The sequence below is a fragment of the Panthera tigris genome, chromosome C1, assembly GCF_018350195.1.
Source record: "Panthera tigris isolate Pti1 chromosome C1, P.tigris_Pti1_mat1.1, whole genome shotgun sequence".
Lineage (NCBI taxonomy): Eukaryota > Metazoa > Chordata > Mammalia > Carnivora > Felidae > Panthera > Panthera tigris.
In genome coordinates, this window is record NC_056667.1 from 139916499 (window position 1) to 139938051 (window position 21553).

The 21553-nt window shown below is 39.9% G+C and overlaps 1 protein-coding gene and 1 long non-coding RNA gene across 3 annotated transcripts in view; one reads left to right on the plus strand and one right to left on the minus strand.

Moving 5' to 3' along the window:
- Positions 1 to 3358, minus strand: part of RND3 (Rho family GTPase 3) — a 19865-nt gene extending 16507 nt beyond the window's left edge. Inside the window, exons 1-2 of the mRNA XM_007078538.3 lie at positions 2971 to 3358; positions 2402 to 2489 (exon numbers count right to left, since the gene is read on the minus strand). Coding sequence (XP_007078600.1) covers positions 2402 to 2489; positions 2971 to 3120 — 238 coding nt within the window. The 5' untranslated portion in view covers positions 3121 to 3358. The remainder of the gene's footprint in view (positions 1 to 2401; positions 2490 to 2970) is intronic.
- Positions 1725 to 20455, plus strand: LOC107179289. Of its 2 annotated transcripts, none has more exons than XR_006220717.1 (3): positions 1725 to 1979; positions 19762 to 19869; positions 20288 to 20455. It is a non-coding gene; the product is annotated as an uncharacterized LOC107179289 (long non-coding RNA). The 2 variants fall into 2 exon arrangements; XR_006220716.1 differs by having other exon boundaries at positions 1725 to 1945.
- The last annotated feature ends 1098 nt before the right edge of the window (positions 20456 to 21553 follow it).

Below are 21553 nucleotides of genomic sequence, written 5' to 3' on the forward strand. Positions count from 1 at the left end.
CTTTTCTTCCCTAAAAAAAAAAAAAAAAAAAAAAAAAAAGTCACTTTAGCTCTTTGGTCGCCTAATCTAAAATCTCCATTGGTGGTCCTGTGACTCATGGAGCATGACACAGGGGAGGCATAACCCGCATTCCTGTAGGCCCAGCCATGCCTCCTCCCTACCCAAACGAATCTCCTTCCTAACTCCACTAGGAAGCAGTGGCTCTGTTCAGAACCTGGCTTGCTTTGTAGGTGGTGAAAACCCCAGCAACGGGTGCCAGATCCATTGAGACTAAGAGCTGAAGGCAACCAACGTCCTGGGAAACAAAAAGACTTGCCTGTCTGGCATACTAAGGCCAAGAAGTATACAGCTGGGAGAGACCCTGCACATTGTCTAGCTCTGTATCTTTTCAGATGATGAAATGAGGCTCAGGGAGGTAGAGATTTGCACACAGAAAGCCCTGGTAACCAGTAGCTAAGATCTAAACACAGGTTTTTATCAAAGACGAGATCAGATTTACAGACCCCAAGACTAAAGAATTCTTATCATGCATTAGGTCCAAAGAGACTGGGGGAGGGTAAGTACCGATGCTAATTACCGGTACCATACCAGCGGTACTGCACTCTAGGTATAACAAATATCATGATGTCTGGGAATCAGAGCCCTTTAAATACTAGGCTATGTAACAATTCTGATAATAGGAGCTATTGAAATAAGAAAACACTGCAATTCTATCAACACCTTCCCCATAGTTGTGAGACCGTGTGCACACCCCGATACAGTACAGGGTGAGGTTCTGGTTCTGCTCTCCTTGGCCAAGCTTGAGGAAGAGCCTGCCTCTCCAGGGGGTAACAGAATCAGTGCTTCTCACTGCAACACTAGGAGCATCTGGCACCGGCCGTGAGAGGCGCTCGTGCGAGACTTCTCCTTTGCCTTTGTGCACGGACTGCCTCTGGCGACCCTGTCAGTCTGGTATCTTCCTCGTGTTCTTTAATCCCCTGAGTCCCTCGGGGCCTCCAGAGGTTAAAACCGAGGGCTGCGTGAAGCTCGCACAGTCCAGAAGCACCTCCACGAGGCCACTCCCAGCTGGGCTCAGGCCCACCTCTGGGGCCTCCCTGCCTGACCGCAACGCTTGCGTGTTGGCACTTGTGCGCTCCTCCAAGCTAGTTTCACCCGGGATTTGGCTCGGTTTGCCCGCAGCAGCCCAACTCCCCAAGCTCCCAGGACTAAGCGCGGGGACCGTCAACGGCCTTCCCGGTGGCTCCTCCTCCTCCAGAGGTGTCACCCTTCTGGGAAACGGTACTCCTCCCTCTCACCCCCGCCCAGCACTGCTGGGGGTGGGCGGGAACCGGTGCCAGCCGGTGATTCCAGGTCGAGCCTCCCGCCCTCACCAAGCTTGACCCAGCCCAAACCCCTAATAGCCACGCGCTGGGAGCCTCCCCACCGCGGGGTACCGGGCCCTCTCTACCACCGCGCGCCAGGTAGGTGGGTGGGCGCGTAGGAGGCGATAACCCGCCCTTGAACCCCAGACCCTTGAAAATAATTTACCACGACGCCAATAATTCAACTAGACAGGAAGGTCAAAGGCGAATTGTGCTGCCCGCGGCCTTATAGGCTGGCAGAGGGTGATGCAACGGGGGTCAGGAGGGAAGGGCGAGGGCCGGGGGTGGGGGGTGCGTGCGGCGGCGTGATCACTGGGGGCTAGCGGGGATGTCGGACCTACAGATTCGCGCCGAGGCTACGCGGGTGGCCGGCAGCGGGAGACAAGGGCAGGCGACCGCTGGGCCCGGTGCTGCCCGCGCCACCAGCGCATTCCTGGCAGTAGGCGTCACGAGCGCCGCGGTTGCTTGCGCTCACGTTACAATCCCTCCAAGCGCTGAATACACACGTAACTGCGTCGCTTCAGGGATTTTCTCCCACCTCCCACTACTACCGCTGCGCTCCCAGCCTCTCCGACAACCATCAGGTTAGATCCCGGAGGGGCGCCGGTCGCGAGCCAGGTAGTTCTGAGGCGCCGCACGCATCTCCCCAGTACCGGGCCACCTTGGCCGCCCACAGGCGACTCCGGCATAACACCCCCACCCCCACCCTGGGCCCAGCCGCTCCCCGGCCACCTGGCTACAAGCAGTTCCCACGGCGGGGTCACCCAGCGGGCACACAGCGCCCTTCTCTCCCCTCCCTGCCATTCCTCCCTACCCATTGTCGCCCCCCACCCCCACCCAGAAGGGACAAAATTTTCACCGAGCAGGGACTGCGGGAATCCCACGGAAGAGGCAAAGTTAACCCAGGGGCGCCGAGGGCGCTGGTGGTGCGCGGTTGTGTGCTTGGGAGTGAGCCACGCGCGGGGTCGCGAGACCCGCCGCGCGCCCTGGAGCTGCTGGAAACCCGCCCCGAGGGCCACGCGGTCCGATGACTCTCTTACCCGAAGTGTCCCACAGGCTCAATTCTATTCTTTGTGTGTCGATTTCAAAACTGGCCGTGTAATTCTCAAACACTGTAGGGACGTAATTCTGGACAAACAAAATGGACAGAGGAAGGGAAGAGGGCAAAGAGATTATCTAAAATGTACGACACCCACAGAACACCCTCCGAAAATCGCTTCCTCACTCCCCAATTAAAAAAAAAAAAAACATATATAATGTCGCACACACCAGATCACACACTAACCACGCAGACCCCTTCCGAAACCCCTGACTCACCACCCGCACCACCCTGCTCTCCAAGACCTGAGGATCCAAACCTCCCAACCCAGGGTTCCGCACACATGACTGAACAAGTTTCAGAAGCTAATAGAATGTGAAGATGCGTCCCCTACACGCTTCCAGCTCACTTTCCCTTTCCGGGCAGTCTAACCAGGGGGAAAGTTGTAAGAAAGACTGCTTAAAAAAAGAAAATCGGGTGACGGAGGAAAAGCAAGGAGAAGCCCAACTCAAGACTGGGGGATTCCCGAGGGCCGACCCCCTCCTCCAAGCCTCCGCCGGCCACACTCACCTCAGGGAAGCAGTCTTTGGCGAAGACATGCAGCAGCGCAGTTTTCCCACACTGACTGTCTCCCACCACTACTATCTTGCATTTCACGTTCTGATTAGGATCCATGATAGATTTACTAGATAATTTCTGGCTGGCTCTTCTCTCCTTCATTGATCTTGCCTTATTTTCTCTTGGAACAGGAATTGTCTCTTAAGAGGAAAAAATATATATATTTCTCTCTATATAAAAAACATATAAAAATAAAACGCAAAGCTGGTGGGAACTCCTGAAGCGCAGCGCAGATGAGGGGCTAGAGGAGCAGGCTCGTTACTCCCCTCCAACAAGTTTTATGCCTGACTCCACACCGCGCTTCCCAAGTCCAATTCCGATCCGACTGCTTTGTTTCACGCTCTCTGCGCGGCTTTATACGCCCGGCCTTCCAATCCTCTTTCTCAATGAGAGAAGGAAACTGATCCGCCTCCTCCCCTTTTATGGAGCCTGGGAGCAAGCGCCGTCTGGTTACAGGCGGAAAATGTAAACAGTGCGCCCTCTAGGGTGACCGTGCGGGATCTATTTCCCTATTAAGTCTATGGCAACTTGGAGATCCCAGCGTTGCTTAGCCGATGGATAGGAGGGTACAAGTCCAGAAGGAGATGGGAAATGGGGATCTGTGCATATTGATTTTTAGTAGGATTTCTTTAAAACGTTTTAGTAGGGGCTGCTTTCCATAAGCCTCATGAACATTGATGAAAGCAAAAACATTTCTCACCAAAGTTAAAACATAGTTTAAAAACATAAGAGGCAAATCTTGGGTTGGGAAGGGTTAAGTGGTTTTTTTTTTTTTTTTTTTTTTTTTTTTTTTTAAGAAAGAAATGGTTTGTATCACGTATATAGGCCATGGAACAATAGCTAAGCCAGGCTATTTCAGAAGCGGGAACTGGCTTGTCTGGGTCACAGCAACACACTGGTTTCTGAAAGCTGTCAGTTTCAGTCACTCAGGAGAAGGCACAGAGGTCTGGGGGTGTGGGTAGAAGAGGTGGAAACAGAGAAAAGAAGATTCTTATAACTCAGTGCAAAAACCATTAGAGACTCAGCCCTAATGCACTAGGGACCCAAGCACACAAGGCAGCCCTTGCCCCTCTTGCAGTGAGGAGATTCGGTAGGAGGGGTTCTGATCCTGCCTTTATTTCCTCTATCTGTAGCCTCCCCCTCCCTAGAATCAAAGCAACTTCAGCTGTACCCAGAAAACACAAATATTCTTACTTGGAAAATGCAGGTACAACTTTCAGCTCCCTCCCCACCTCTTCTTCACATCCATCCTTCTCCCCACCCACCCCAAAAGTCTGAAAGAGGAGTAAAAATGGCCTTGCATTTGTTCTTTTTTCCCTATAAGAGGTCCTTCTTTTCTCATCTTCATCTTCTGTGCTTCAAATGGAAAGATTTCAAATATTAAATTTTAGTAAGGACAGGGACACCTGGGTGGCTCAGTCGGTTAAGCGCTCTGACTCTTAATTTCCACTCAGGTCATGATCTCATGAGGTTGAGCCCCACATTGGGCTCAGGGCTGGGGGTGGAGCCTGCTTAAGATTCTCTCTCTCCCGCTCTCTCTTCCCCTTCCCCACGTTCTCTCTCCCCTCGCCCCCCACACAAAAAATTGTAGTAAGGACACTGGCCAAAAATCTCATAGGTACCCCTATGGAGACTTCTAGGCTTATAAAGGAGAAGGTGAGGTGAAAACCCACAGTGTTCAGTATGGGGAATGAAAAGGCACACAGAAAGGGGGTTAGAAGCACGGATATAAGTATTGGATGCTAAGACCATGAAGCCTCATGGGTCCAAGGATGGTCTTGTCTTCCTTTCAGACCTGAGAAAATGGTGCCCTAACCCAAAGGAAGACTGTGACTCAGACCCAGCGTGTGGGTCTGTGTTTACATACATACTGGGCTAAACCACAGAGAAAGGGATAGCTGACCCTAATCAGGTTCCCAAAGCAGCATTGGCCAAAGTTTCCTCTGCAGAACTTTAATGCTCCTCACAAAAAGTGTCCTGTGTCCCAATGAGTAGTGGAGACACTGTGCCCATATCAATCCTTGAAGATGCGCCAAGCACTTTGACATGTTACAGACTCTAAAACGTTCTAGGGAAAAGTAGCCTACTTAACATAGTTTAACCCAGCTTTTCCCAAATCTACTTCAGTACAGGAAACTTTTATCAAATTATTTGCTAGTTCATTTGAGAAGCAATGGGCACTGTGGTTGGGGGCAGGAGGACACAAAGAAGTGTATCTGGGTGACCTTATTCAACCTCTCTAAGCCTCAATTTCATTGTCTGTAAAATAGGAATCTTAATAGTAATGATGAGGAAATGCAAGCGAATTTTGCAGAATAGTTTCTGGCACAGTAAAGAATCTCCAATCTATTTTATATTTTGCATGTAACTCTTATTTACACGTCTTAGAATTATTGAACATATCTTGGGAAATACTGTCCTCATTAGTGGACTCACTAATTGGAACTGGGAGAATAGATCCACCCCCACCTTTTTTTTTCCCTCAGATTTTTAACTTAAGAAGTTGCCCTTTTCTAGAGCTATGATTTGATCTTCCACATTACTGAATTGATGTAGTCTATGTGGTTAAACCACTCTAACTAGCAATAATTATGAAGTATTAGTTTTTGGCTGACAATGAATAGGATAGCTATGTCATTTGTCATATAAGCTGGGCACTTTTGAGAGCAAAAGAGAGTACTACTAATGATTATGTCAGAACAGAGACTGTAAACAGGGTCTATCCCAGGCAAAATGAGAGGCATAATCACTTTACCAGTGAATAATCTAAAATCATAGTGGATAACTATTTTTGGAAATCAGGTGACCTGAATCTCCAGGAATCTGCCAGTTGCGGAGTGAAATTTAATGGCTGTGTAATAGAGTAGAAAACCAACTGCCTGAAGTTACCAGTCTCTGAATCTCATTAGAGCAAGAACTCTTTGCTTTACTTCTTGGGATATCTAGTGCTGAGTGTGTAATAGATATTCAATATTTAAAAAAATTCATTTAGTATTTAGTTCAACAAATATTTATTAAGCACCTGCTATATTCCAGGCACATTTCTAGGAGCTGTAAATAACAGTAAACAAGTCAGGCCTGTTTGCTGCTCTTACAGAGTACACATTCCAAACCAGAGACAGACAATAAATAAGGAAGCAAGTACATAAATAAGAATGCATGTGCTAAGCTCTTTGAAGAAAAAAACAGGACGGCATGTTAAACTATAGTAGATAGGGATTAGACCCAGTGGCCTGGCAATGCCTCTCTAAGGAGGTTGAGTCTTCGGTGATGAGAGCAAATCAGCAATGAAACGGTCTACTGGAAGGCAAGGGAACAGAGAGTGAACAGGTCACACACAGGCAGAGTTGGGCGGGTATGAGGAACAGAAGGAGGGCCAGAAGGATTGGGGTCCCTGAAGGAGGGAGAAAATAGGTAGCAGAGCAGAGGAGAGCAGGCAAGAACTAAACAAACAATTGGGCCTTGGAGTCTGGGTGGCTCAGTCAGTTGAGCGTCCAACTTCGGTTCAGGTCGTGATCTCACAGCTCAGTTCATGAGCTGTGGTGACAGCTCAGAGCCTGGAGCCTGCTTTGGATACTGTGTCTCCATCTCTTTCTGCTCTTCCCTACCTTGCACACACTCTAAAAAAATAAACATTAAAAAATTAAAAAAAAAAGAATGGAGATGTAATGATAGAAGTCGGATTTTATTCTAAAGGTATTACGTAGTCAGATATAGGAGGGCTTGAAGCATGGTAATGACATGATTATTTGAAAGAATGAATGAATGAATGAATGACTCCAGGTTTAGGTCTGCACCTGGCACTTCACTGTGAAACTCCGATGTAACTTCTCATCTTCAATGAGTTTTTCAGCTCTAAACGATACCTAGTAAAGACTAAAATTTTAGACTGCAATGAAAGTTTTTTCTTTTTTTAAAAAATTTTTTTAAATGTTTATTTTTGACAGAGAGAGAGAGAGAGAGAGAGAGAGCGCGCGCGCGCGCGCGCGCACATGAGTGGGGGAGGGGCAGAGAGAGAGGGAGACATAGAATTCGAAGCAGACTCCAGGCTCCAAGCTGTCAGCACAGAGCCTGATGTGGGGCTGGAACCCACGAACTGCGAGATCATGCCCTGAGCCGAAGTCGGACGGTCAACCGACTGAGCCACGCAGGCGCCCCTGAAAATCTTTTTCTTAAGAAAACAATCATTTGGAAGATGGGAAACCCCATCTAGGGATCATACATTACTTAATGTCCTGCTTTTTCTTATTCTTCCTGTTTGTCTTCCTATTACTTTCTACTTTCTCTACTTAACCCCCTAAGCTCAAGAGAAGAGAAAAAATAGCAAACACCTCAATATACATTGGTTAATAAACCATGTGTATTCAACATTCAATTGCCCTAAGAGGTCTGAGCTAAAGAATTCTTTGCTTTGTGGTTAACCCTTTATTTACTAGGGGGAAGCCACTCCTCCCACAGAAACTACATTTTATCTGACACAAACAGGGTTGGTTCCAGGCCTGGAGAGGAGGTTAACTGACAGAGAACAGCCATCTAGGGTTGGCATCAAATGATAAGCAATAACTCCGTGTTCTTGATGTGAGCACTGGACAACAAGTGAGGAAATTTGGGTTTTGGTCCAGGTTATGCTAATGCACTGTCTGACCTTGAGCAAATATTGACTGAATTATTTCCCTCAGTTTCATCCTTGCAAGAGGATGATGACATCTGCCTCCTTCAAGATGTAAAATAAGGCTGCTTAGAAAATCACATGCCCTGTACTTTCAAACATTCTTCTTTAGAAACACACTACAGACACCCCCCTTTTCAGGTTCAGGGCATTTATAGAGTATCAGCTCATGGTGGAATAATGGAAGGCCTGCTCCTAATTGTTTATTCATGGTTGCTGCCTCTCTGCAGATTCCAGCAGAAGTGTTTGAAGGAGCAAGTCCACCTTGAGGAAAAAGCACAGGTCTCTCAAAGGCATCATCAATGGAGCAGAGGGATGATACAAAAAACAAGAAAATATGCAGGATGCCTTCCTAGACGTCATGTCAGAAAATAGGGACATGAGCCATGGGCATTCTCTTTGAGAATTTAATAAAATGCTGGGGATGCAATAGCTTCAAAAACATGAAGTTCAATATAAAAATAAGGGCAGGATGTACTACACTGTTCTGAAGGGTGCCACTTCCACAGTTGTCTCTTTGGGACAGTCACTCAGCTGCCCTTATGTAACATCAACAAAATATAAGGCTTTTTTTTTTTTTTTTTTGGAAAGAGGAATTGAGGAAAGAAGGTTCACAAAATTCAGTGAATTCAACTTGTTATCTGGGAAGAATTTGTTCTCTTGGAAGGCAATCTTTTTCTTTATTTCCTTTTAAAATTATGGCTGATTGCCCGGTCAAGGGCATTGCAGGAAGCTGTGTAGTCTGTTTGGTGAGAGTACTCCAGTCAAGTTGCAGAATTTGGTCTTGTTTTTCCTCATTAATGCTGACTGCTAATATGATTTACTGCTGCTGTGTAGACTGAGCTCTCACCCTTTAGCCAACAGGAAATGACACAGCTGTGTGAATGTTGAATAATAAGTGATTGCCCAACTGATCATCCTTCCCTCTGTTTATAGCATATTTGACAAAGAATTTGTTGCATTCTTCGGAGACCAGGACCACATAATTTTGGTGGTGGATATTACAGGGCACCCATAACTCTTCCCAAGTGCCCCTTCCAAACTTCAGTGTCTTTGATTCCCAATGGCATTTCTTTATTGTTCAGTATTTCCTAGGGGAAACAAAAAGATCAACACATACAGGATTATAAGGCTCATTGATTACTTAATATACTAAACATCAGTATATACTTTATATCAGTTTGTCAGTGCAATATGAAAAAATATTTAAGGAAACTTTTAGGAAAAAAATTTTAAATGAGTGCTTCATAACTTGTTTTCTTTTAAGAGCATATAGTACATTCAAAACATATACCTTTTTCAGTATTCTGGGAGTAGTCAAAGAAAAGCAAAGATTACTACTGAGCACAGATCAGTCCATCTTTCAGAGACTGCCAGAGCCACATTGCTAATCTGATGAGATTTACAAACCTGAGTTACTTATGGCTCAATGCATGGTCAAGTAGCATTCAATATTTGAATCCAGGACTTAAAAGATGGAGTTATAGATGTCCTGTCAAGTTTCTGGAAAAATCCTTTGTGGAAATTCTTTCCCTTATGATGAAATGCTCAAAAACAAGTTGAGGTTACTATTTATTTAAAGAAAAAGCAGGGATTGTTAGATCAAACTTAAAAACACCCAGGAGCCACTGTTTTATTATTCCTGAGCTCAGTGTGAAGAAACAGAAAATGATTGGCTAGGTTGAATTGAAAGGGTTCATTAACTTAGGCAAAGACAAAGACAGTAGACTTTAATGCTTTTAACCTTAAATTGCATATATTATGTTTTAGACTAGTAGCTTTCCATGTATGATTGGGCAGAGGGCTACTACTTTCATAAGTAAAACCAACCAACCAAGAAAAAAAGCCCACAGATGTTCTCTGGGAAACTATCTCCAGAATTAGAAGTCAAACTGCAATAATTTTGATGGTAAGCCTACAAAGGGGTGTCTAGGTCTTGTACTCTGTCTATAATATTTATTTAAAAATTGAGTGCCTTAGATGAGTTATTTTTAAACTTGAAGCATGCATGATGCATGCGCAAGACTTATCACTAGTGGATCACTAGTGATTCCAGACCTAAAATTTAAGAATCGTTGCTCTAAACCAGATTTTAGAGGGGGAACATTTCTTTTTTGACGTTACCGATTTGCCTGTAGCAGACCAGATTCAGTACTTTAGATCATATTCTCTGCTGGAAGGGTAGCACTTACCAAAGAGCTTATGGCTTCCCTGTTAAAGACCATAGACAATATGACAATATCAGTTCCTTCTTCTTTTTTGTTGCCGAATTGGGAGCAAAATTATTATTTTTTCTTTTTAGTTAGTTAGTCAAAATAGTTTATGTGTTATCCTAAAAGATGCTTTCAGTTAAGTTTTCTTTATATCTGGCTGTAAATTAAAATCTCATCTTTCCTTTGGAGGATGCCTATTTAAGGTAAAAGAGCATTCTGGAATACAGCCCAAAAGCTCAAAATGGTACTCAAGAATATCCAAGATAATGCAGGTCCAGATAAGGTCTTGCAACCACTAATTTTTGAAAACGTATATGAGGGAGAAGAAAATTACTCTTTTATCCCCAGCCAGCAAGAATCTTGTCTTCTATAAACATCTTCTAGACTTGAGGGTCCTCTGTACCCTCCTTCTCCACTCCAACCTCCAAGGAACCCTCTCTGAAAGGCACTGCTTTTCATAATGCTAGCTCTTATTGAGTGTTGTTGGACGTGATTATGAACTAACTGTTAGCGCCTTAAAACTGGCCACCTAAGTAGAGGTCAGATGACTCACCACATTCTGATCCTGGCCCTTATCCAAGATGTTTCTGTAGGTCACATTACTGTCACCAAACCACTACAGACTGGCCTTAGGTTAAATGAATGTGTAAGTGTTATGATGCAATGTCTGGTAACCAGCAAGATGTGTAAGTTATATGGGAAAAAAACCTGTCTTGTGCTTTAAAAGCAAAGAGGAGGTCATAATACATCAATTATACAATTCCTCTTAATTTTAGCTCAGAGCAAAAAGCTACCATCAGCACATTGTATATAGCCATTGATCTTAATAAATATTTACTGAGGATTTATGCCAGTACGCATGGTTCTGGCTTATAACCTCCATGCAGCCTCTGAATATGCCTCCTAGTGCTTCCACATTGTCCCAGCAGTGCTATGGAATCAGTCAAATGACTGCTCTTAGGTGTCCCCCATGTCATCCAGTCCCACTTAGAGAATCTAGCTTCATGTTAGACAAGGTCACTAAGGCGGTTAACATGTTGGCACCAGGGCATTTATGGCAGCTCATATACAATTAAAACAGACCTTTGAAACCAAATTTTATAGTACATCAGAGATTTTGGCATGATGTGAAAGAAAAAAATAAGGGTATTTATTTTTATTAAAAAGCATGAATTAGAAAGAAAGGCTAAGATTAGCATACTAAAGAGAGGCTTATTTATTATAATGTACAATGGAAGTCATTCAACTTTGATTCATTTTCCAAAAAAGCTAACAGCTATTGCCCAATTAATACATCTTAGAAATTTTTCCCAAATGGTGCTCTCCATATATATAAATTCATAGTTTTATTTCTCCCCAGAGTTCTCAGTTTGTATTTTCAATAGCCTTGTTGAGTGCGACCTGGCCTCTGCTTCTCAGTCAGAGGTACTGGAAAGTCAGGTCAAAAGAATTGGAGAAAAGACTATCAGAAGACTTTGCAGTTTTCTGGAACTCACTGGGGCACTTTGTGATCTGTAAGACCTCTTAAAGGATGCTGAGCGAACTTACCATGGGGCCCTTAAACAGTCTCAGGTGAATGAATAGAAGACTCTAGGACCAGCAACTCTAATCATGAAAATTCATTCTGTACTACCCCCAACTGTCTGGGTGCAAGTGTAACAGAAGTGTTTTACAAAGGAGGGGCAAATTGTTAGGATAATTCCAGGCCCCTGATATCCACTATTCCCACACACATAGGCCCCCATGGGTTTTCATTACTATGAGGAAAATCAGTTTGTATTAAAACATAAACAGACCATTAGACTACAAACCCTACCTCCAAAGGAAATCTGGGCTACAAGCATGATCTTTACGTTTCCTAAAATTACACAGGAGTAAAAACAATGATGTTACAGTTTGGAGAGCAAAATTTTGCTTACATCTTGCAAATATAAATGGTCCTTAAATTGTTTTAAAAAGCCCAATAAAATTACTGTTTCAATTAAGTGCAAATGAATGGTTCTGTTCACCTCCTGGAACAGAGGCAGTTTCAATTCAGTGATGCGTTGCACTTCCTTGTCTGATCTTAAAACCTCTGCGGAAAAGCTGCCGTAAGAAACTGAAATGCACTTCCTTGCAATGAAACCCTTTCTCAGTCATGAGCCAGTCCTAGAGGCCTATGGGCTCAGGCAACACCATTAGTTACTCTTACCTTTCTGATTTAAATCTAGTTCAAATATCTCTCAAAGGAAGCCTTAAGGGGATGGGGGAAACTCAAAAGGCAGTATTTACATGGAAGAGTGTAGACACTGGTGGTCCATTCACTTTTACTTTGAAAATTATGGGTAATTATAGGCGTGAGAGGCATCCAGATAGAATGACTTCACACTAGCTGTGTGATCTTGGGCAAATGTTTAACCTCTGTGGGTGTCAAGTTCTCCACCTGACCTAGATGACCTCTGAGATTTTGTACAGCTTTAATAAGCCATGGCTTATGACTTGGATTGTGTTTTAGATCAATAGGAAGAACTAAGTCCTCCACTGCCTGCTTTCTATCAGCCTCCAGCACCTGGCTCCCAAACGTAGGGCTCTGAACACGGATACCACGTTTCCAGGACCTGGATCCTCCACAGGCACTTTTATATTTCAACTCAAGGATCCGACTACGTGATATGTTGAGGCCATTTAATTTCTGTCTTGTCTAAACAGTATCTTTTAGAAGGCATTAAGGAAAAGTCCATTCAAATCTAATGCAGAATAGCAGATTGCCACACGGTCAAATGAGCTGGTTTCTTTATATGCACACCTGCAAACATAACTGTCCTTTCATACGTGCCCATGATGATATATATGTATCATACAGATTTGGGAGTTTGGGAAGTTTTTTTCTTTATTTTATCTAAGTATAATTACATACAGTAGTAAGTATACACTTTTGAGTGTACACATGAGTGAATCTTGACAAATGTATATGCTCATGTTATCAGTGTTCCAAAAAAGATATAAAACATTGCCTTTGAAATTTTCCTTAGGTCTTTTTCCACTCAATTTCTTTTCTGAAAGGAACAACTCTGATTTTGATTTTATCTGCATGGATAAGTTTTGCCTATTCCTGAACTTTGTATATTGCTTAATATAATGTTGTTTAGATTTAGGTATTTGATTGCATGTATTTGTAATTTGTTCCTTTTTATTGCTAAGTACTATTCCATTGTGTGAATATGCCACAACTCATCTATGCTTCTGCTAATAGACAAATTGGCTCAATTCCAATTTTTCTCTATAGTGAATAAAGTTACAGTGAACATTCCTGTACATGGCTTTTGGGGGACTTATGTTTTCATTGGCAGGGGAGGGGTGTGCATATGCAAATACCTAGGGGGGAATTGCTGGGTCAAAGGTTAAGTACATATTTAACTTAGTGAGAAATTGCCAAACGGCTTTCCAGTACTGATGTACTATCCCATCAGCAATGTGAGTGATTCCATTGCCCTGCATTTTTCCTGACATATGGTATTTTTACTTTTAGCCATTCTAATGGATGTATAATGATATCTCTTTGTGGTTTTAACTTGCATTCCCTTATGTATTTCCCATTTTCATATATCTATTGGGAATTTATATATTCTCTTTTATGAAGTATCTATGCAAAACTTTTGCCCATTTTTACTGAGTGTTATTTTTTTACTGTTGATTTGTAGTTTTAAAAAATATTCTCCCATGCTAGTTATTTGTCACTTGTATACATTGTGAATATTTTATCCCAGCCTGTGGTTTACTTTTTCATTTCTGTAATGGTATCTTTTGAATGTTGGTAAATTTTGTTTATTGATTTTTTCCACGTATAGCAAGTACTTTTTGCATTCTGTTTATATTTTCCTACCTCAACTTCACAAGTATACTCTCCCGCTGTTTTCTTTATAGGCTTAGCTTTTAGCTTCTATCTTAGGTCTGTAATCCTGTTCCAGTCAATTTATGTGTATAGTGCAAAAAAAAACAAAAAACAAAAACAACAACAATAACAACAACAACAAAACCCTGTATGGATATCCAGTTTATCTAGCATCTTTTCTTGGGGAAAATTATTTTACTATTAAATTTCATTGACATCTTTGTAAAAAAACATTTTGACCATAAATGTATGGTCTATTTCTGCACTCACTTTATCATTCCATGAATCTGTTATCTATTGTTACACGAATACCGTACTTTCTCAATTATAACTTTATATGAACTCTTCACATGTAGTGAAAATTCTCCAATTTTATTCTTCTTTTGCAATGATGTTTTAGTTATTCTAAGCCCTTTACATTCTCAGTATCAATTTTAGTTTCAACTTGTCAAAAGAAAAAAACCAAAAAACTGTTGCTGGGTTTGTGACTGGAATTGCATTGGATCTATAGATGAATATGCAGAGAATTGGGATCTTAGCAACAAATATGGGGAGAATTGGGATCTTAGCAATATTCAGTCTTCTAACAGGAATCTGGCTCACCTCTCCATTTTTTAGGTGTTTGATTTTCTCAGCAATATTTTATCATTTTCCAAGTACAGGTCTTGCACCTGGTATGTTAAATATATTCCTAAGTATGTCATGTTTTGGTGTCATCATTTTGAAATATTTATTTCCACCTATTTGTTGCTGATATATAGAAATAGAATTGATTTTTTTGTATACTGATCTTAAATCTTGTGATCTTGTTGAAATCACATAATCATTTATTACATTTAATAGGTTTTTGGTTTTGGTTTTGGATTTGTTTTGTTTTGTGTTGCTTTTGCTAAATTCCTAAGGATTCTCTTCATACACTAACCTGTTGGCTGAAATAAAGACAGTTTAAATTTTTCTTAGAATCAATACAGTGTTGGCTAGGGTTGGTGAATGTAAACACCCCTAGCTTGATATCTGCCTTGGTGAAAAGTGTTCAATATTTGTCCATTAAGTGTGCTGTTAGCCGCAGGTTTTTCACAAATTTCCTTTATCATATTAAGGAAGTTTCCTTCTGTTCCTGGCTTGCTGAGAATTTGTTGGATTTTTTCAAATGTTTTTTTCTATACCTATTGAAATTATTGGGTGATATTTGCATTTACTTTAATACAATGATTTAAATTGATAGATGTTGGAATATTAGACCAATATTGTATTCTTCAGATGAGAGCTACTTGCTTATAATGTATTATCTTTTAAGTGTATTATTGAATTTTGTTAAGGTTTTTATGGGTATGTGTATTCATGAGGAACATTGATCTGCAATTTTCTTTTTCTGTAATGTCATTTTCAAATTTCAGTTATAAGGTTATTCTGACCTCATAAAACACATTGAGATGCATGCCATTCCTCTTATTTTCCAAAAATGTTTTGTGTAAGATTTTTTTTCCCTTTAAATGTTTAATAGAAGCTACCCTGAGCCAGTGTATGGGCCAGGAATTTTTTTTATAGGAAAATTTTAATTACAAATTCAATTTCTTTGACAGAGAGGCTTTTATTTGTGTTATATATCATCTTATATCCATTTTGGAAATAATGTTTCTAAAAACTTTTTCCATTTCATTTATGTTGTTAAAATTGTTGGCATAGAGCTATTCATAGAAACTTTTTAAATTTATTTATTTATTTTTGAGAGAGAGAGAGAGAGACAGAGAAACAGAGACAGAGACAGAGACAGAGGAAGCGGGGGAAGGGCAGAGAGAGAGGGAGACACAGAATCCAAAGCAGGCTCCAGGCACTGAGCTGTCAGCACAAAGCCTGATGAGGGGCTCAGACTCACAAACTATGAGATCATGACCTGAGCCCAAGTTGGATGCTTAACTGAACCATCCAGGCACCCCCAGAATTTTCTTAGTTTCTTTCTAAGGATCTGTGGTGAGAGTCCCTTTCATTCTTGATTTTGGTATTTTGTATTTTTCTTTAATTTTTGATTAATTTTGATGGAAGTTTATCAATCATATTAATTCTTTAGAAAAACCAACTTCTGATACTTCCAAATGTGTTAATCTTATTATTATTTAAGATTATTTCATTGACTTCTGTTCTTACAGTTATTATTTCCTTTCTTCCACTTACAGGGCTTAATTTGCTTTTCTTTTTCTATAATTTTAAAGTGGAAGGGTAGATAATTAATTTTAGGCTTTTATTGTTTTTCTAATATAAGCACTTAAGTTATAAATTTCCTTTTAAACACTCTCTTAGCTGCATCTTACAATTTAAATACGTTGTGCTTTTTATTGTTCCATTTAAAATATTTTCTAACTTGTGACTTCTTTCACTAATGGGTCATTTAGAAATATGTTGCTTAATATCCAAATATTTGGAGAAATTTATTTATTTATTTATTTATTTATTTATTTTAGTTATTGATTCTAATACAATCCTGTTGCGATCAGATAAAATACTTTGTGATCTTAATCCTTTAAAATTTATTGAGAGTTTTTAATAGACTAGTATATTGGGTTGTTTTGTTTAATATTCCTTGTGTGATTGAAGAGAATATGTATTCTGCAGCTGTCAGATACAGTGTTCTATAAAATTCTATTGGGTCACTTGTTGATAGTGCTGCTCAAATATTATATTTTACTATTGATTTTTTAAAAATTTACATCCAAGTTAGTTAGCATATAGTGCAATAATGATTTCAGGAGTATAATCCAGTGATTCATCCCCTACTTAAAACACCCAGTACTCATATGAACAAGTGTCTTCCTTTTTTTTTTTTTTAAATTTTTTTTTTCAACGTTTTTTATTTATTTTGGGGACAGAGAGAGACAGAGCATGAATGGGGGAGGGGCAGAGAGAGAGGGAGACACAGAATCGGAAACAGGCTCCAGGCTCCGAGCCATCAGCCCAGAGCCTGACGCGGGGCTCGAACTCACAGAGCGCGAGATCGTGACCTGGCTGAAGTCGGAGGCTTAACCGACTGCGCCACCCAGGCGCCCCCAAGTGTCTTCTTTAATGCCCCTTGCCCATTTAGCCCATCCCCTGACCCATAACTCTTCCAGCAACCCTCAGTTTGTTCTCTATATTTGAGTCTCTTATATTTTGTCCCCCTCCCTGTTTTTATATTATTTTTGTCACCCTTCCCCTATGTTCATTTGTTTTGTATCTTAAATTCCACATATGGGTGAAGTCATATGTTTGTCTTTCTCTAAGTTTGCTTAGCATAAGTAGTTGCAAATGGCAAGATTTCATTCTTTTTGATTGCTGAGTAATATTCCTATATATATATATATATATATATATATATATATACCACATCTTCTTTATCCATTCATCTGTTGACGGACATTTGGCTCTTTCCATACTGTGGCTACTGTTGATAGCAAAATCTATTTGTTCTATCAATTGTTGAGAGTTGCCTGCTAAAGTTTCTAGTGATGATTATGAATTTATCTCCTTCCCCGTTTAATTCTGTCAGTTTTTGTTTCATGTACTTTAAAGCTCTGTTATTAAGTGCATTATGTTCAAAATTATCATGTTGGTTGATATATTCAATATTTTATCATTATAAAATATCCCTCTTCATCTCAGACAATACTTCTTATTTGAAGTCTACTTTGATGTAAATTCAGTTACACTAGCTTTCTTCTGATTTGTGTTTGGATGGTGTATATTTTTTCTATCTTTTTACTTTTCAAGTATTTGTAGCTCTATATTTAAAGCTGTGTATTCATATTGGTAACATATATTTCAGTTTTATATTATTATCCATTTTGATAATCTGTTTTTCATTGGAAATTTCAATCTAATCACATTTAATATAGTAATTAATATAGTTTAGTTGGTAATAATACTTATGTTGTTTTCTCTTTTTCCTTCCATGATAAATTTCCTTTTGTTATATGTTATCTAAATAGGTTCCTAGATGTCATCCTGTCAGCTTGGGCTGCTTTTCTAACTCTCAAGAAAAGTAGACCAATATAGCATACATGTACTAAATATAATCAAATAAATAAGGAAATGGAAAATAAGTCTATTGGGAACGTAGTTCTAGGGTGGATCACACAACTCGTGGTCATTTTGCAGAGAGGACTTAGCAGAGGGTCAGTGTCAACACTGGTGTTGCTATTCTGGGACCAACACCATCCCTGATACTGCTAAGTATTTTCCTGGGTGATTTGTGAGAATAATAATTAATGAAGTAAATGATGTACTACTAGGTGGAAAGGTTGGTTATTCCATGGTTGCCCAGATTATAAAAATAACATAGTATGTTGGAGAAACAATCAGTGGCAACGAAATGAATGTTAATTAGGTATGTCTTCAGCTGATACACTTAAAAACAAAGCTGAGAAAACAATTGAAAGCTAGTAAGGATGAGAAAGATTAGCGAGGAAAAAAGTATTGACATTAACATGGATAACAAAATGATTCTTTCACCACTTAAGTTCAATAATTTAAAGATATTGTGAGACAAGGATTCAGAAATTGTAATAAAGCATGTCTTATATACTAACTTCTATACTTAGCACCAACCTTCTGTGTCCAGTCATAGCTTTCCTAATTAATGTGGGAGAACTAGATAGATTTCAGGGAAGCATCAGAAATTTGGTTTTAGAGATAGATGAATAGAGCTAATTCTGTCCAAACTCCACATTTCACTGATGACGAGACTCAGAAGGTTGAAGTATTTTATGGCAGAACTGTGACTAGAGCCTTAATGCTTACTTCCTTATCCAGTGTTCCTTCCAGTTCTCAGAGTAATTAGGGATTTTGAAATGAGAGGAGACAGAGGAAACATGCAGGGAAGCAAGTTCATTCACTGTAGAGAAAAGAATGTTTAGATTATATATAATATTTATCAAGCCAATGAAAACTTCTTATTTAAAGGTTGGTGACTAGAAACTCTTCATCTCCTCTAACAAGGAACTTTATTTTTCCTGCGGACTAAATGGGAGGAAATGCATAATAAAGTGCAACAAGAGGAATTTAGGATATACATAAGGGAACTATTTCATGCAGCAAGAACCATTGCTCATTAGCATGGTAACTTATAATATCTGTTACCGTCCAATACCATTCCCAGAGTGAGCTGACTTTTTTTTTTTTTTTTGTGAGCTGACTTTTTTATTTCATGATTTCAGCTTTCATCTTCTACTGTAAACCACAAGGTTGTGGTGTTAGGAGAGACCGTTTACCTAAGCACTCCCTTGGCTGGCCAAGATCTATTGGAGAATATGACACTACTTGTCAGCAGCAAATGGAATTCTTGATAAATGCTATAGCAAAATTTTAAGTTGTCAAGTTGTGAATTGTTCAAAATAATAATGTGTTACCAGTTTATTAAGGAAATTTTTTAAAAAAGCCCTAAATACTACAAACTACATGAAAAACTACAATTAGAAATAATTACCTGTGGTGGATTTTGCTTATAAGACAAAGGTTTTTTAAATGGAAAGCAAGTTCAGTTAACATTAAAATCTGTATTATATCATTTCAGACATATAAATTTGGAGCAATCTTAATGATCGTCTTAGAAATTCAGAGATTACTTTTTATTGTTATTTATCTTCTCAAAAGCTCTTGTGCTACAAATAAAAGAGTTTTTTCCTTTCTTTCCTTTTTATTGTATTCATATGAGAAGATGGATGTTAGCTTAACCTATTGTGGTAATCATTTCACAATATGTGTAAATCAAACCATCACACTGTATGTCTTAAACTTATACAGTAATGTATGTCAATTATTTCTCAACAAAACCGGAAAAAAGTCCAGTATAGCATTTGATAGTTGAAAGCGAATTGAAATTTTTTTAGGTAAGTACTTTTAGTCAAGAAAAGTAACTGTGTTTTAGTTTATTTCCAGGTTGATTCTTTTCCATTATGGAAGAGCGTTTACAAATTATTTTGACAAAGGTTGCACAACTAAATCATTATTTTTCTTTCCAGAATGCACCTCTGTAAAAGACAACAAAATAAGAACCAGCCAAGGAAAGCAAATAAGTTTCTTGACTTGTTTTGAACGTGTGAGGACCATTTGACTTGTCCACATCCCAGGTAATTTATAAAGGAAGGAAAACAATTACACTACAACATGCAGTTGTTTGAAATAGCTATAGTGTTAAAAAAAAAGTATCTTGTATTTTATTTCAGGTTGTTTTCCATTGACTAACATGCACCTATTACAGGATATTATATTTTGTTATGCCATGGAATCTGTAGCACATATTTTTTAAGCCCAGTCATATTCTTCATGTACAGAGAGAAGAATTATGTGTGGTAGACTGGAATTCAAGAGACCTGGATTCAGATTTTGACTATTTCTTTCCCATGAATGAGCACTGTGGGCAAGTCACTTAGTCTTTAGCTTCCCTGTACTTGTGGATGATGACTCAGTTGCATTCTTTTGATTCTAGTAATCATCTCTGACTTCTGTAATATTTTCTGTTTGTCTCCATGTTTATTCGAATGAAAGAAGGCGGAACTACCTCTGCAAGTCCAAGAAAGCTGGTACTGACAATGTTGTAGCTGAACCGGATACCCGCCAATAGTCTCCAGCCTCGAGGAAGCAGCTCTACCTCTCTCTATCTTGGATAAAATGAATTTTAAGAGATCACCTTGAGTGTTTGTAAATAGACAGACTTTGCCACTGTGTATTTTTTTAATGTTTATTTACTTTTGAGAGAGACAGAGAGAGAGAGAGAGAGGGAGAGAGAGAGAGAGAGAGACAGAGACATGAACAGAGGAGGGGCAGAGAGAGAGGGAGACACAGAATCTGAAGCAGACTCTGAAGCAGACACAGAATGCTTCAGATTCTGTGTCTCCCTCCGAGCTGTCAGCACAAAGCCCGACGAGGGGCTTGCACTCACGGACTGCGAAATCATGACCTGAGCCAAAGTCGGATGCTTAACCAACTGAGCCACCCAATCGCCCTGCCATTGGTTGGTTTAAAATTACTCATTTGGTTTACATTATGTGAATATTAATTCCACATAGTTTTATGGTAATTAGAGCTATACCAGGGCCAGAACTTCCTTCTTGCAACCCAATAAAGTGATTTTTTTTAGAGTTACATGCCGCGATTTCCAAACAGTCAAGCACTCTAGACAGACCAGCACTACAGCTATTCTGAAGACTCCCTTGGAAATCTGTGGCATATTTTATTCATTTCTGTGCACTTTTAATAGATATGGAAAGTGTCTTAGTCAGCTTGGGCTGCCATAACAAATACCACAGACTACATGACTTACACAACAGAAATTTATTTTCTCGTAGTTCTGGAGACTGGAAAGTCTAAGGTTAAGATCCAATGGAGTTCTGTTTCTGGTGAAGCCTTTCTTCCTAGTCTGTAGATAGCTGTCTTCCTTCTGTATCCTCACACGGCCTTTCATCTGGGTGCACAAGGAGACAGAGACAGAGAGACAGAGAAAGACATCTCTTCCTCTTCTTATAAGGCTATCAGTCTCAGCTGATTAAGGCTCCACCCTAATGATGTCATTTAATGTCATTACTTCCATAAGATCCTATCTCCAAATACAGTCACATGGAGTTAGGGCTTCAACATATTCATTTCGGGGGCATAATTTAGTCCATAGCCAACCATAAATATGGAGATTTACTGGCATTGTCTTGATTTCTTAATGCATTTTTTTCTAAAAAAAAAAAAAGCAATTATTTAAATGTATAATTAAGTGTGATTTGATTTTTTTTATTTCACTGGAGTCTTAAGGGTAAAATACTT